The sequence below is a fragment of the Lepidochelys olivacea genome (genome assembly GCF_965140295.1).
Source record: "Lepidochelys olivacea isolate rLepOli2 genome assembly, chromosome: 25".
In the NCBI taxonomy this organism is placed as follows: domain Eukaryota; kingdom Metazoa; phylum Chordata; order Testudines; family Cheloniidae; genus Lepidochelys; species Lepidochelys olivacea.
Genome location: NC_140435.1, coordinates 9,159,082 through 9,174,086, shown reverse-complemented (window position 1 = coordinate 9,174,086; position 15,005 = coordinate 9,159,082). Strand labels below are relative to the sequence as shown.

Below are 15,005 nucleotides of genomic sequence, written 5' to 3'. Positions count from 1 at the left end.
TCTATTTCCCAATTTCTCCGTGGAAAAGTGGAGATTCCCAGGGTGCAACATAGAGAAAAAGGGGCCTTTTGGTGAGAAGCAACAGAATTTCATAGCCTTGCCTGCCCCATTACTCTGCCCTGAATCAGGATCAGCCTGCCTGACACTTACCCAGAAGTCCATTTCAGCTGAGATTACTGGGAAGACGAAATCCGCAAGCAAGCAAGGTGCACAGAACACAGAAGGCTGCAACAGTCAAATTTAAAGGAAGAAGCTAACAAAGGCAGAGAAGCTCTGGAATCCCTGCAGGGCCAACTGCCCTCAGAAGCATGTTTGAAACTCACAATACAACAAAGGCTCTCATTAAACCCTTTAGCAAAACAACAGTGCTGAAGAGGCCATGTGCTTTAAGAGGATAATGGCTAGGAAGTGCCGCAGGTCTTGCTCCCATTTCACATGGCCAGGATGGGAATTCATTATCTGGTGAAAGCAGACTGACTCAAGTGATGTCATGCATTTCCCACCCATCTCTTAAATCAGGGATGTAACTGAGACACATAGCAGAGTAAAGCTACGGGCCCTTAAGCAGTTGTTTACACTATTTCACTACCTACCTTTTTTTTAAATCCTCCAAGGTACTGAGTTTGCATTTTGTTGCCTTTAATTGAGATTAAGACTGCTGAGAAGGCCCTGCACCTTTCCGTTACCCAAAGATCTGGATCAGGCTGGCGTTGCCCAATTCACACCTGAACAATAACTGGGTTACATGTTTTCCTGGATTCCAGGACATAACTGTATATGGCTTCCACTAGAAGCTACTGGATGTTTCTCAGCTGCCACTCCCTGAGCATTACTTTCTTTTCTAGGTTCTTTCCCTGCTGCTAGGAATCCAGCTGGATGCATCACCTCCTCCCTCTCCTCTCCCATGCACAAACCAGAAAATGATTAAAAATATTCCTGGAGATTAGGGATAAGGATCAGTCCCTTTAGCGATCAATAATAAAGCAACATTACATTAATAGCTTCTGCACACATGGCACCTTTTGGAGAGGCTGAGACACTTAGGAGTGGAGGGGGTAACCGAGCTTGTTAATTTCTATGCCATTGCCCGCTATGTGGTCTAGAGGGAAGCAGCCAATTTGAAATACATTGAAGGTGTTCATTGTCAGTCAGGGTACTGCAAATTTCCAGAACAAATTCACTCCTGGGGGAAAGGAAGGAGCTGGTGAGAATAGGAAAGTAGAACACTTCCATCAGCTCCTCTGGACACACAGAACCAGCACAGTACTCACGGAGATACCAACCAAACCAGCCACGGAAGCACAGCACAGGAGAGTGCGAAGAGATATTTGGCCTGCTCCAAGTGCAATTAGGCACTGATTCACGAAGCCCAGCAGTTTGTGACAAAGGGAAACCACACTAGGGAGTTGGTGAGGGAGAGATCAACTCTATAGTGAATGGCTGCTTGCTGGAGGCTACCAAGTGCCTTTGATGCAATACGACCGTATCTCCCCACACAGAACTTAGGCCAGCACGGATTCACTTTAGCACCAGTGTGTTCTGAATCAAGTCACTTTGCTGTAGTGATTCCCCTTCTGTTACTGTGGTTTCCTTCATTGGCGCTTGGTCCAGTCTATGCTGCAGACTGATGTTTATGAACTAATGGATCCTCCTCCCCGTTTTGTGCACTTGAATAAATAAAAAACTTTTTACAAGTTTACTGTGCATCACACAACCTAAAAAATAAACTGAATAAAGTTTATGAAATTTATAAATTTTCATCACGTCTATAAAATACGGTCACTGTTCGGAGCGACACTTTTCTGTACACAGAACACCAAGTCACAATACAATTCAAAATGCACCAGTTTGATAGTGTGGCAGCAAGTTAAGCTAGATTGTGGTGTTTTTGTGAACTACCATTTAAACCTATTCAAAGCAAAGAAATACAAAAGCGAATGCACTTAGAAGTCAGTAAAATGTACAAGGCTGAGCCATTTCGGAATCAAGTATCAAAACCTTACTAACAAAATACATTGTACTTCAACAAAAACAACAAGCTGAGCAAATCTGCTGCTATCTGCCCCAGCATAGAAGCTCGGTTTTCAATCTTCCCGATATTGTTAAAAAGGGCCTGACCAACACCAGTGATTATGCACCCTGTTCATATGCCAAATGACACCCCAAAACAAGTTAACAGTCTAGCTACTGAAATTCACAGTGACTTGAGCGCCACCAGAGGCTTTAATGGGCCCAGTGAAGTAGTCTAACAGGACTAGACTTAAGTTATGCTTCTTCTGTTCAAAGTGTCTGAACCAGCTGAGTTTGCACAGGTCAGATCAAGTAATCTAGCTGCCATTCCAGAGGGGAGTATTGCATTCTTGTTTGTAATAAACAATATTAAATGCCTGATAACTGAGCCATAAGCTCTGTTAAAAATAAAAACAACCACCACCCAAAACCAAAGACTGCCATTCTCTGTAGCTCCTGCTTTGCTGTAAACCAATGGACTTTGGTATATGAACAGAGTGAGTTGAATAAATAAAAGCAGACCTTTCTGAGAACTGGGTTTGGCATTGGTCAACCCTCAAATTCAGCACCAAGGATTTGAACTAGAGAGGCACAGTTCTGACGGATGAAATAGCACCGAGAGGAGGCTCTTTACATCTCTGCTGGTGTGCCAGTCCTTTATTATTCAGAGAATGGTTTCAATGAGTTGTGGTTTTTTATGACTTTAGATGGAATAAAATAAGCCAAAATTGTTTTCATTTTTAAAAAAAGATAAATACTTTATCTAAACTATCGACAATACAAACTGGAGCTTTTTTTAAGCATTTTCCTTTGCAGTTATTTTTCAACTCCGATTCACAGTAGAATATTTTCTCTGTTATTTAGGTCTTTTGTTTGTTTGTTTGTTTGTTTGTTTACTTTGTCCAGTAGTAAGAGAGTAGAAACCCCTGCCAGGCCAGGCGAGCACCTTTCAGTGGAAGCTGAGTGAAGTTGGTCCACGTTGTCCTTGCATAGGTCACATTGGGTTGAGGTAGAAATCCTAGTTACCTGTGGGACAGGAGGAGAGGAAGAGACCCAACTAAATTAGATGCATCAAATCAAGTGTGTGCCAGAAATGTCATTTACTATATAGTTCTTAGACCTTCTGTTAGCCAGGATCAACAGGGACAGAAAGAAGAACAATCCATGTGTTGATATCAGTCAAAATCAGAGATAGATGACAACTCAACAGGTCTCTTCCATCACACCTCAACCCTTCTCGGGCTGTGCAATCATGAAATTTGATCCCTTGTTCCTAGATTTAGGCTGCAGTTCAAAAAGGTAAACACGCAAGTAGTCCTATTGAAGATATGGGGATTATTCATGTGTTTAAATCAGGCATATGGAGCCTGATCCAAAGCCCATTGGAAGTCAATTGCAGCCTTTCCATTGGCTTCAGTGATGGACTTTGGATCAGGACTATGCTTAAGTACCATGCTGAACTGGGGGCTTAGATATTTGTCTGCGTTGACCTCTTCATCTGCTGGCCTAGGCACCTCCATGTGTCAAATCCAGGGCCACAGTTCCTAGTTTGCTCTACATCTAGCTTCTGTGTTTATAAACCTCTGGTGCTGCCTCTTCCCCCCGTAATGTCTTGTCATTTAGATTGGAAGCACTTTGAGGCAGAAACTATCTAATGAATTTGTACAGTGCACCAAGGAGTCCTAATTTCAGGTGTGGTTTACTTAATAAAAATAAGGTATTTTCACAGTGCTCATACCCACGTCATGCAGCTATAAACAAAGGACCCCAAAAACGTAACCACAGTCACATCTAGACGGTCCCGAATACAAGAATTCCTGTCATTGAAAACTGCTGAGGTTCTGCCCTTTGGTTTTGTTCTGCAGCAGGACGAAACTAAGACCTTTTGAAAGCTTTCCCCCCAAAACAGAGAAAGCTCCCTGCACTCAGTGACCCTGTGGATAGGACAGTTACCTGGGATGGGGGAGAGAGGTTCAAGACCCTGCCTGAACCCAGATCCTAGGTGAGTGCTCTGTCTAGCTGATTATTCTGCGGAGTGGGTCTCTTCCCCTGCAACCTGAGACACCTTCCAGATAACAGCTTTGTCTAAACCAATGCCTGTCTGCAAAAAGTTTCAATTTTGATAAACTGGCATTTTCTAATGAAAAAATATTCATAAAAAATCCCTCCCATTCTATTCACACCCCTCCTCTCCAAATTCAATTTTCCATCCATAGCCCCCGCCCCCCGTTTCCTCAAGCCTATTTTCCAGCCACCACCCTATTCCACTTTATAATTCAGGACTGTTTACATCTTCCGCTGACTCCAACTGCTGCTGTAACTCTAGACAAGTTACTTGACTTCCCTGCTTCAGCTTCCCCCATCAGCAAATCTGGAGGTAACTTACCTATATCACAAGGGTGTTGTGAGGATTTGATCACATTTGGAGAACAATATGACGGTGAACACACTATCTACATGCAAAGTGTTTGATAAGAATCTCAAGTGTACTGTAATTTAGTCAAATGCCACAAAAGGCAAAGGGTGTTACCCTCTACTGCAGAGATGGGCAAACTTTTTGGCCCAAGGGCCACATCAGGGTTGCGAAACGGTATGGAGGGCCAGGTAGGGAAGGCTGTGCCTCCCCAAACAGCCTGGCCCCTGCCCCCATCTGCGTCCTCCCACTTCCCGCCCCCTGACTGCCCCCCTCAGAACCCCTGACCCATCCAACCCCCCCTGCTACTTGTCCCCTGACCGCCCCTTCCCAGGACCCCCCACCCCAAACTGCCTCCCCAGGACCCCACCCCCTATCCAACCCCCCCACTCCCTATCCCCTGACTGCCCCGACCCCTTTCCACACCCCCGCCCCAACAGGCCCGCCGGGACCTCTGACCCATCCAACCACCACCCCACTCCTTGTCCCCTGACCGCCCCCCTCCCTAACTATCCCCCCCCGGACCCCACCCACTATCCAGCCCCCCCGCTCCCTGTCTCCTGGTGCCCCCCAACCTCCACCCTATCCAACCGCCCCCTGCCCCTTATCCAACTCCACCCGCCCCACTACCACGCCGCTCAGAGTGGCAGGACAGGCTTATTGGAAAGCCTGGCAGGTAGGCAGGCACAAGACGCATTGCTGCGGGAGAGGGGGGACAGCATTCCCAACCGGGAGCTCAAGGGCCGGGCAGGACGGTCCCGCGGGCCAGATGTGACTTGTGGGCTGTAGTTTGCCCACCTCTGCTCTACTCGATGTACTTCTGTATCAGAGGATAGCAGCAGCATCAAGGACCTGCAGGAGGGCTTAACTAGGCAATCCTGAACTGCATTATAAAAGCCAAGGTTTTCATAAGGACAATATGAGACTTTCTGGTTGTGCATATCATTCTGCAGCTGCTCTGAAAGATTCTTTGACACTTGCTTTACTGTTATGCATGCTTGCACACACCTTCCAGAGTTTTTCTCTCTTCCACAGCCTCATTCCTTACTTAGCTTGGGCTAGATTTTAGCACAGGGTATTCCACTAACTAACCTAGCATAGTCAATCTAGCAAGCCCAAGACTGCCAAGGCAGGCAACAGCCCAATGGCTGATGCAATCTGTTCGTGCTTTACCTATCAGGGACAGGAAGCAGACTTCCCGCTTTATTCTTATCTAATTCAAATGATAATCACAGGCAGATTATACAGAGAATTATTAGATCAGGTTGCCACTATGAGGCAGACATGAGTCACCAGGCTGCTTTTGTAACTCCACTTTCCACAGCACTCTGCTTAGGCTCACAGTATCTGCAACCCTCCACTAGATCATCCTTATTCAGTTGTTTCCAGGGCGGGGGGGGGGGGGGGGGAGGGTTGTAGCCTATGGCCTAGAGTTCTCCTTTGTTACCCATAGAGGGCAAATTTGGTATGATGCCACAAAACCGTCACCACGCTGCCACCTACTGTCAAAGCAGCAACAACATGCAAGGTAATGACATGCCGACCTGCACGGGAGCACACCCTGTTGTGAGGGAGATAACCCTGCAAAACGCAGAGTGGGCAGCAAAACCCTGAAGGGCTGTAGCTCAAGTCAGATGCTTGGAAAAGATGAACAATCAGCTTCTCTTCCTAATTTTTCTCATGCTCTCAAAGCGGCACATATTCTAAAGTATTCAAGCCATGGTACTGCAGGAAACGTTGCTTCAAATAATGTAAATGGGCCATTGCAGCTCCCCCGGCCTGACCACAACGTTCCTGGATACCAGGTGAGTTACAGCATGGGCACTCAGTGTGTCGAGAAGTCCTGACTCCCAAAACTGAGGCCTGGAGATTACCTGCTCTCCAAATTTTATTGGGATCTCTAAGTCAAAGAACCTGTCCCCACCCCGCTTCCAAGCTCAGTTATGGGCTGATGGCTGAAAAGGAAAGGAAGGTCATTTAGTATCTTGTACAAACCTCCTGTTTTCTCTAGCCTTACCTTACAAAATAAGAACTGTTAGCTAAGCAAGCTCTTTATCGTGGCTTAACCCCAGAAAGGTGCGAAGCGTAAGGAGACTGCATGCCAAGTGTAACCCACATAGCGGACGCGCCGGTGGCGTTGGGCTGCGGGATCGTGGGCGCGGTCTGTGCCAACGCCAAACGGGGCAGAGGTGGGTGATGGACTGTAAAGGAGGGACGGGAAGTTTTGTGCTGAAGAGAAGCTAGCTTCAGAGACAGAGCAGCGTTAGCGGATTGGACAGAAGCAGCAGAAGAGGATGGTAAAAAAGCATCATTAGCTGGGATGGACGGCAAGTTCTGCAGGAGCGCAGGCTCAGAGTGAGAAGCGAGTAATGGAGGAGGGGGGGGCAATGAAACATTAGGAGGGGGGGGAGCAGGGGTATGAAAAACAGCTTGCACTGGTGCTCTGTTCAGGTGCGGGGCAGCTCTGTTCTCACTGGACGTTACTAAGCTAGAGGAGGGGGACTGGAAGGATGAGGTGCTGGCAACAGCCTGCAGAGGGTTTAAGCTTAGCATTGTGCTGCTAGAAACAGCACTGCTGCTGAAACTGGCTCCAAACTGATGAGAAGAGGAGGCAGAAGGCACCGCATGGTTAAAAATACCTGCAAACAGGAGAAAGAAACTCAGCTTCAGCAGATGGGCTTTGTACAGTCACAAGTGACAAGAGAAACCAACAAAAAGCCAAAAAAAGCAAAATTATAGCAGTTACAGCCCCATACAAAATACGCAGCATGAAATAGCAGCAAGCAATGAGAGATAATGGTGCAGGCCAGGAAGTACAAGAGTCACTTACCTTCCTACTGCCAGCCTGTAAATGCCATGGGGAACAATGGCCAGACCCAAGAGAAAGCAGACCTTTTAATTCTACGCCACATGGGTAAGCTTTTGATGAGATTATCCAGGCACTAGAGTTCTTTACCTGAAGACTCAAATGACTGCTGTTCCCTCCTGCTTACCCACTTACAAGGCTGCAAAGCCAGAGAGTGAATATCCAGCAAATCTAAAACGCTAAGAGGTGAGAGTTAGGATTTCCCAACATGGTGCATAAATGATTATGGGCAGGACCTGTCTGAACCTGCCAATACTACAGGGTTAAAGGAAGATTCTTTCCTATCTGCTTCCACTAGTTTGCCTCATGAGAACAGCAGCACAGAATGCTAGAGGTCCACATGGCATTTGCCATTCCTGGCCCAGAAACACACTCTTATCAGTCTCAGTTCAAGAGCCAGCAGAATCCTACACAAATCCCATCAGCTTCTCATCTGAAAAGGATACAGATATTCAGCACAAACAAGGAAGAGGGAGAAAGAATCTTATGTCCTAATCTCAACCTTCACTGAAGCTGACAAGTCAGATATCCTTAACTATTCAGAGAGGGCAGCACGGCACGTTAAACCTTTAGACCTGCAGGGAGACCTAAACTAGTTCCAGCATAGCGACAACTGACGCAACCGCGTGTTATGAAATCAGAACATCTAGGTGCATTCCCATTTCCTTTAATCTTAGTTCTATGTTCATCTAGCAGAAAGAAAGCTGATTATTCTATCAGTCATGAGAGATGCAGGACAGAGTCAATCCAAGGTAGAGCTGCTCCACTTCCTGCAGAAGTGAAATGGTTTTGTACCTGGAGAGAAACACAGCCACACTTTCCTCTAGCCTTGCCCTTATACCAGAGAAACAAAGTTCTGCCTACCTCCAACTGTTCCACCTGTAACCCCAGGAGAGAAGTTCCCCATAGCATGAGAGTTAGTCAGTCTGGTTGCAGCTGATGACACGTGGACCAGACTGGCAGCAGCTGGCATTGAATTAAATAAGGACTGCAATACTGAGGAGTTTGTGACCGAGTTGAGGTTTGCCTGCAAAGCCATGGGGCCCAGGGGGAACTGCGATGCAGTGGTCAATGTGTTTAAGAAAGGATGGTGCGTCTGAACAGAAGGTGCTGGGTTGCCTGCAGATGAGACACCAGTGGAAAGGCTTTTGCCATTAAGAAGGCCACCAGAAGATACAGCAGCAGCAGAAATGAAAAGGTTGTGGCCATTTTTAAACTCCACATCACGGTCCCGTCCTTTGCCGACCTTGCCATTGTGCTGCAAGGAACCTTTTTCAGAAGAAGCCCCTGGACGAATGGTTAATTCACTGATCTCTTTACTTTTGACTCCTGACCGGTTTAAGTCTTCTCCTTTCATGCTGCCTAGGCCTTCAAGCTGCCTCTTGTTCAAAAAGGGGTTTGTCTCCATAATCCCCACATCTTTGCTCCTCTGTGACTGAAAACCCAGAGAGGAGTTGAGGGTCGTCACATCTGAAGTCTTATGAGGAAGAGAAGCACCATCAATAAAGCTGTGTAAACCGATGTCTGTGGTCAGTCCACCGTTATACATGGATCCATTAACGGAGTTTGTATTGGGGCTGAGTCCGTCCGTCCCAGAGGAGGACATGGTGATGTTTTTCCTTGTGTGTGCTGCAAGTTTGGCATCGATGGCCATGCCATCCTCAGAGGACGGCCTAAAGGCAAACAGGGAATTCTGGCTCAGAGATGAAACAGCCTGCAATGGGCTATCTGTAGTTTTGGTCAGGTTGATGTCAGAAATTGGTGAAAAGGTAGACTTCCATTTACTGCTATTCATGTTCTCACTGGTTTGTGCTTGTCTCCTCCCAGCTAAACTGCCACCTAGTTTGGAAGAAGGGTTGCATGCATCAATGAACAATTCATTTAACCTTCAATAAGCACAATCTGTCCAACAATTTACTCATTTTAATAGTTGATTCTCCTTTCTGAACACACAGGGAGAAAGTTCACAGCAGCTATTAATCCCTTTATGACCCTAGTTAAATGCATCTCAAAGGACTGATTAGGCTATTGGAAGAGCAGATTACATCAGCCTTCAAATCAGACACACACCTAGCCAAAAACTGGCCAGGCATCCTTGTCTAGGAAAAAAGTAAAACCCTCTAAAATGCTTTATTCCACCCATAGTTTTATCCCAGGTGTCAAGAGTCAGGACTACAACCTGTGCCCATAAATTTAAAAGGGATTTTGAAGCAACCAACTACAAAGAGATGGCCCCAAAGTTTGTAATGTGATTAAGGCAATCCCCTTAAGGATCTGTATTAGCACAGACCTCTGCTTTGAAAGGCATGTCTGCTATACGCCACAAGTTCTCTCCCAGGAAGCCTGCTTATCAATTGACAGTCTAAAAACTACAGGGCAGCAGCCATCAGAATGCATTCGATGGTTAACATTCCCCAAACTTACCATTTTCAATAGCCTTCTGTGGAGATTTGCTTTCCAATGATATCGTTGCAATTTTCCTCTCAATTCTAGTAGAAAAGAAAAAGATTACTTACACAGTGCTTCTTGAAGTCTTGCTGTTACTGAGTTACCCCCATGACATACCTCTTGATTTTTGTGTTTCTGTGTCTGCCCAACTAATTTAAAAATGTACAATGCAAATTTACTAGTGCATTGTCTCTCAACCTTTCCAGGCTACTGTACCCATTTCAGGAGTCTGATTTGTCTGACGTACCCCCAAGTTACACAGAATCATAGATATCAGGGTTGGAAGGGACCTCAGGAGGTCATCTAGTCCAATCCCCTACTCAAAGCAGGACCAACACCAACTAAATCATCCCAGCCAGGGCTTTGTCAAGCCTGACCTTAAAAACCTCTAAGGAAGGAGATTCCACCACCTACTTAGGTAACCCATTCCAGGGCTTCACCACCCTCCTAGTGAAAAAGTTTTTCTTAATATCCAACCTAAACCTCCCACACTGCAGCTTGAGACCATTGCTCTTTGTTCTTACACCTCACTTAAAAACTAGTTGCTTACATAATCAAACAAAAATAAGAACGGCCATATTGGGTCAGTCCAAAAGTCCATCTAGCCCAGTATCCTGTCTTCCAGCAGTGGCCAATCCCAGGTGCCCCAGAGGGAATGAACAGAGCAGGTAATCATCAAGTGATCCATCCCATCGCCATTCCCAGCTTCTGGCAAACAGAGGTTAGGGACACCATCCCTGCCCAATCGCCATTGATGGACCTAGCCTCAAGGAACTTATCTAGTTCTTTTTTGAACCCTGTTATAGTCTTGGCCTTCACAACATCCTCAGGCAAAGAGTTCCACAGGTTGACTGTGCACTGTATAAAAAAAATATGTCCTTTTGTTTGTCTTAAACCTGATGCCTATTAATTTCATTTGGTGACCCCTAGTTCTTGTGTTATGAAAAGGAGTAAACAACAACTTTCTTATTTACTTTCTCCATACCCATCATGATTTTATAGACCTCTATCATATCTCCCCTTAGCCATCTCTTTTCCAAGCTGAAAGTCCTAGGGCTTTTTAATCTCTCCTCATACGGCAGCCATTCCATATCCCTTATCATTTTTACTGACCTTTTCTGAACCTTTTCCAACTGCAATACATCTTTTTTGAGATGGGGCGACCACATCTGCACGCAGTATTCAAGATGTGGGTGTACCATGGATTTATATACAGGCAATATGATATTTTCTGTCTTCTTATCTGTCCCTTTCTTAACAATTCCCAACATTCTGTCACAGCACACTATTACTGAAAAATTGCTTACTTTCTCATTTTTACCCTATAATTATAAAATAAATCAACGAATATAAATGTTGTACTTGCATTTCAGTGTATAGTATAGGTTTCAGAGGAGCAGCCGTGTTAGTCTGTATTCGCAAAAAGAAAAGGAGGACTTGTGGCACCTTAGAGACTAACCAATTTATTTGAGCATGAGCTTTCGTGAGCTACCTTCATCGGATACATCTAATGAAGTGAGCTGTAGCTCATGAAAGCTTATGCTCAAATAAATTGGTTAGTCTCTAAAGTACCACAAGTCCTCCCTTTCTTTTAGTGTATAGTATATAGAGTAGTATAAACAAGTCATTGTGTGTATGAAATTTTAGTTTGTACTGACTTTGCTAGTGCTTTTTATGTAGACTGTTGTAAGACTAGGCAAATACCTAGAAGACCTGTGTGTACCCCCAGGGATATGTGTAGCCCTGGCTGAGAACCACTGTACTAGTGGAATATATCCTTACCAAGAAATAAGCTACCAAAGACTCTGAACAGAGGTTGTGAATTTTACCTACATACCAAGAATACTTATTCATGGAACTTTTCATTGCTTTTTTCCTTCCTCAGGCAGCCAGATTTACAGCACCTTTACTCTTAAAGTACTTCACATACACACAGAGCAATTACTACACCCACAAATGGGGAAGAACGTGACAGGTGTTTAACAACATAGAGCAACATTACACAACACTTTGGAATAGGAAGTGAAGAACTCTGTATCAAGTTGAAACGGAAGTTGGAATTTTCTTAGCTAAAAATTACCCAAAAGGTAAGACTTGGTCAGGGTGCTGAAGTGAGCACTCCTGCAAAGTTTATGCTCATTCTTCCAAACAAAGCCACCCGCTGCAAGCATTAAAAACCCAGCTAGGAGTAGGTTCCCTATGCTCATTCTGCTTTCCAACACCTTCACAGTTTATCAAGAGATGTTAGCTACTAAAGTACACAATATATATAATGCTGAAAACAAACTCTGGCTGACAAGCAGCATGAGTTAATGAGATAGATCTTTGTACTTGGAGAACTAACAGACCAGGCCTAGAGAGCTGCATCTTCAGATAGGGTGACCAGAAAGCAAATGTGAAAAATCGGGACGGGGTGGAGGGTAAAAGAAGCCTATATAAGAAAAAGACCCAAAAATCGGGACTGTCCCTATAAAATCAGGACATCTGGTCACCCTATCTTCAGATCAGATAAAGCTGCTAACCAGACATCGACAGAGTTATATTCACCTGGTGCTATTGTGCTCATCTTCCGATCCCTGCTCTTCATCCGAAGTCAGTGGCGAGTAACGAACGCCGTTGGTCTGAATCAGGGGCTTCTCTTTTTTCAACACTGGAGGCTGGTCATTGTCCTGGTAGGGAAGAGGAGAGTTCTTCAGGGAGTTTTCAGGGGAGGAAATGGCCGTTATTTCTAAAGGCTGATTAATGTTATTGACCTGGGGTGGGAAGAAAAAAAATGTTAAAGATGAAAATATTCTTTTAGTAAAGAACTTCATAAGACAGTATTCACGCACACTTGGCTTTCAGCTTTAAGACTAGCTTAGCGTTTGACACCAAAAGTCATGCTATCCTTCAGTGTCACAACCCTAAAATCCCTGCACAATGTTTGGCTGCCTTTCTGAGCTTTCATGGCTGAATACTTGACCCTGAAGATGATAAAATTAGGCAGTTAAATGCATGAAAAAAGGGAAAGAACATTTCACCTCAAATATCAATTTCTGATGCCATGATGAATACAACCTACAGGTCTTCATTAGGAACATCTGCTGTGTGTTTTGAGATAACACTTACTGAATAGTATTTGCTTAAAGTCAATGGGACATAAGCACTCAAGTCACTTAATGAATGTATTTTAGACGGGGTAAAATTCTGATTTCACAAAAAGCAAACATGTTTCACGATCACTTGGAGAATCAGAATTATTTTGTTAAAGATTCTGTTTAATACTTAATAGAATTTTTTGAGGGGAAGGTAAGAGGACTTAGAAGATTCTGTAACTACATCTAAATTGATCATTGTAACTTTCAACAACCTGTTGGCTCTTAGAGGAACATGTTCACATTGGTTTTTATGCCATAGTCCAGAACGCCAAAATTGTAACAATGTATAGTACTGACATGCCAAACATACCTACACTTAGCCGTAACTCCCACCATTCTTTTCCTTACCATTGAGTTTATATTAAGCGGTGAGCCTGAAGGTTGAGCAAAGAGTCCAGCCACAGTTGGTAAGGATTTGCGTTTAGGGGACACCCCAGAGTTCATGTTTAGATTCCCAGTGGAGGATCTCTTCCTTCGACCTCGTTTCTTCCCATCCTGCATGTATGCTTGGCCACAGTCCATCCGAATGCTTGCAGTCAGGGGACTGTGCTTGTTAGAAGGAGACTGTTTTACACTTCCTGTACTAGGAGAGATTGTGAAGATGATTCTTCTCTTGGCCTCGTTCTCAGGATCTGAAAAGGCAGCATCAGGCTGAAGTTCCCCCTTTGTTCCTTCGGTAAACATCTTCTGAGCATCCACATACTGCAGAACCCCTACCATGCTCTGAGAGGCACCATTTAACTTGGGGCTTGCTGAGTGCTGGTGAGCCGGGGAGTTCTGCCCAGAATTCCGTGACTGCATCATTAGCAAAGAAGGGTATTGTGGAGTGGAGCTCCGAGACCCTACTGAGTTAAACAAACTCCCGGGGTCGTCCACAGCTGCCTGATCAACACTATGGTTAAGGTGGGCTGGGCTGTTTGAAAGTGTTCCATTAACTGCCATGGAGCCAGAAGAATATGAAAAACCTGTGGAAAGGGAAAGTCTCACTCAAAAAAAGCAATGATGTATACCTGCCAGTGCTAAATTTCTGGGATATGTCTGAGTGTTCAACTATCCTAACTGGCAACTTCTGGGAAAGCAATAACTCCTAGTCATCTGCATAATACTACGTACTGAACTCTGCAAGGCTGCCCATCATACAGTGAAGCCAAGAACATAGCTGCATGCATTGGTGAATTAAGTTAGATCTGTCAGTTCACTCTGCTCCCTTTTACGGACTCACAAAAGTTCATACATAACATGCAAGTGTCCTGCCTTTAACCCAACCTTTGTCACAACTCAAGTGCCTTCTCAGGATAAAATGCTCACCTTGGATTAGAACCCAAGAATCTCTCTGCTCCAGCCAACCACAAGTTTCCTTCCAAAGAGGCTGTCATCTGCACACCTAGCCCCATCCCATAGCTCAAACCAAAAGGAAGCAGGGAGAAAACTGTGGAAAACTTCAGGAAGTCAGGGGACTGAAGGAACCCATGTGGGAGTTGAGGAAAAGGGAAGTAATGAAGTTCAGTAAGTATCTGCAGCAATGCATCATGCATGGAATTTAAATAAGGCCTTCTTTCCTGGGATAGTTGGGACTAAGGGAAGCTGGGAACCCAATGTTACTCTACAGCACTGACTATAATTGGCTTCAGAGTGAGCTTCCTTCAACCCTTATCTGCTGAAAGGATGTTAATCACACAAAGCCCCTGAGGGTGGGGAGCAAGTCTGATGAGGATACAGCTGTGGTAGAGTGCTTCCTGCAGGCTATGCTGAAGAGGCACTCACTAGTCCTAAGAAGCCTGAATAAAGCGTGTCTGGGTGCTTTTTTGGGAAACGGCTCCTGCCCCTTGAATGGAGTGTAGGAGTGCAGTGGGTTTGCTAAGCTCCCTGTTGTTGAGAGTGGCAGACACAAAGTCAACAGCTGCCTTTCCAGACTACTGAAAAAGGCCTGACTCATTTCTCTTTGTGCCAGGGTTCCCTTTGGGAATGTGCTCAGATTACTGGGGAGCAACAGGATCCACCATAGCAGTACAGCTGGAGGTAGGATTTCCCCAAGGGTGGGGAGACCATCTGTTCCATCCTTTATTTGTGCTGATGAGAGGAAGAGCTAGAGGCAATGGTCTGCCAGCATTCCACACAGCAACTGCAGCTA

At 45.0% G+C, this 15,005-nt stretch overlaps 1 protein-coding gene across 5 annotated transcripts in view; it reads right to left on the bottom strand.

Moving 5' to 3' along the window:
* Window positions 1-2,637: 2,637 nt before the first annotated feature.
* Window positions 2,638-15,005, bottom strand: part of DOT1L (DOT1 like histone lysine methyltransferase) — a 95,870-nt gene continuing 83,502 nt past the window's right edge. For 3 of the 5 annotated variants that reach the window (XM_084614181.1, XM_084614183.1, XM_084614182.1), the window contains exons 24-29: window positions 13,223-13,839; window positions 12,285-12,490; window positions 9,714-9,778; window positions 8,154-9,128; window positions 6,441-7,062; window positions 2,638-3,036 (exon numbers count right to left, since the gene is read on the bottom strand). In XM_084614181.1, the coding sequence (XP_084470307.1) occupies window positions 6,476-7,062; window positions 8,154-9,128; window positions 9,714-9,778; window positions 12,285-12,490; window positions 13,223-13,839 (2,450 nt within the window). In that variant the 3' untranslated portion in view covers window positions 2,638-3,036; window positions 6,441-6,475. The remainder of the gene's footprint in view (window positions 3,037-6,440; window positions 7,063-8,153; window positions 9,129-9,713; window positions 9,779-12,284; window positions 12,491-13,222; window positions 13,840-15,005) is intronic. The other 2 variants (XM_084614184.1, XM_084614185.1) reach the window with 2 other exon arrangements.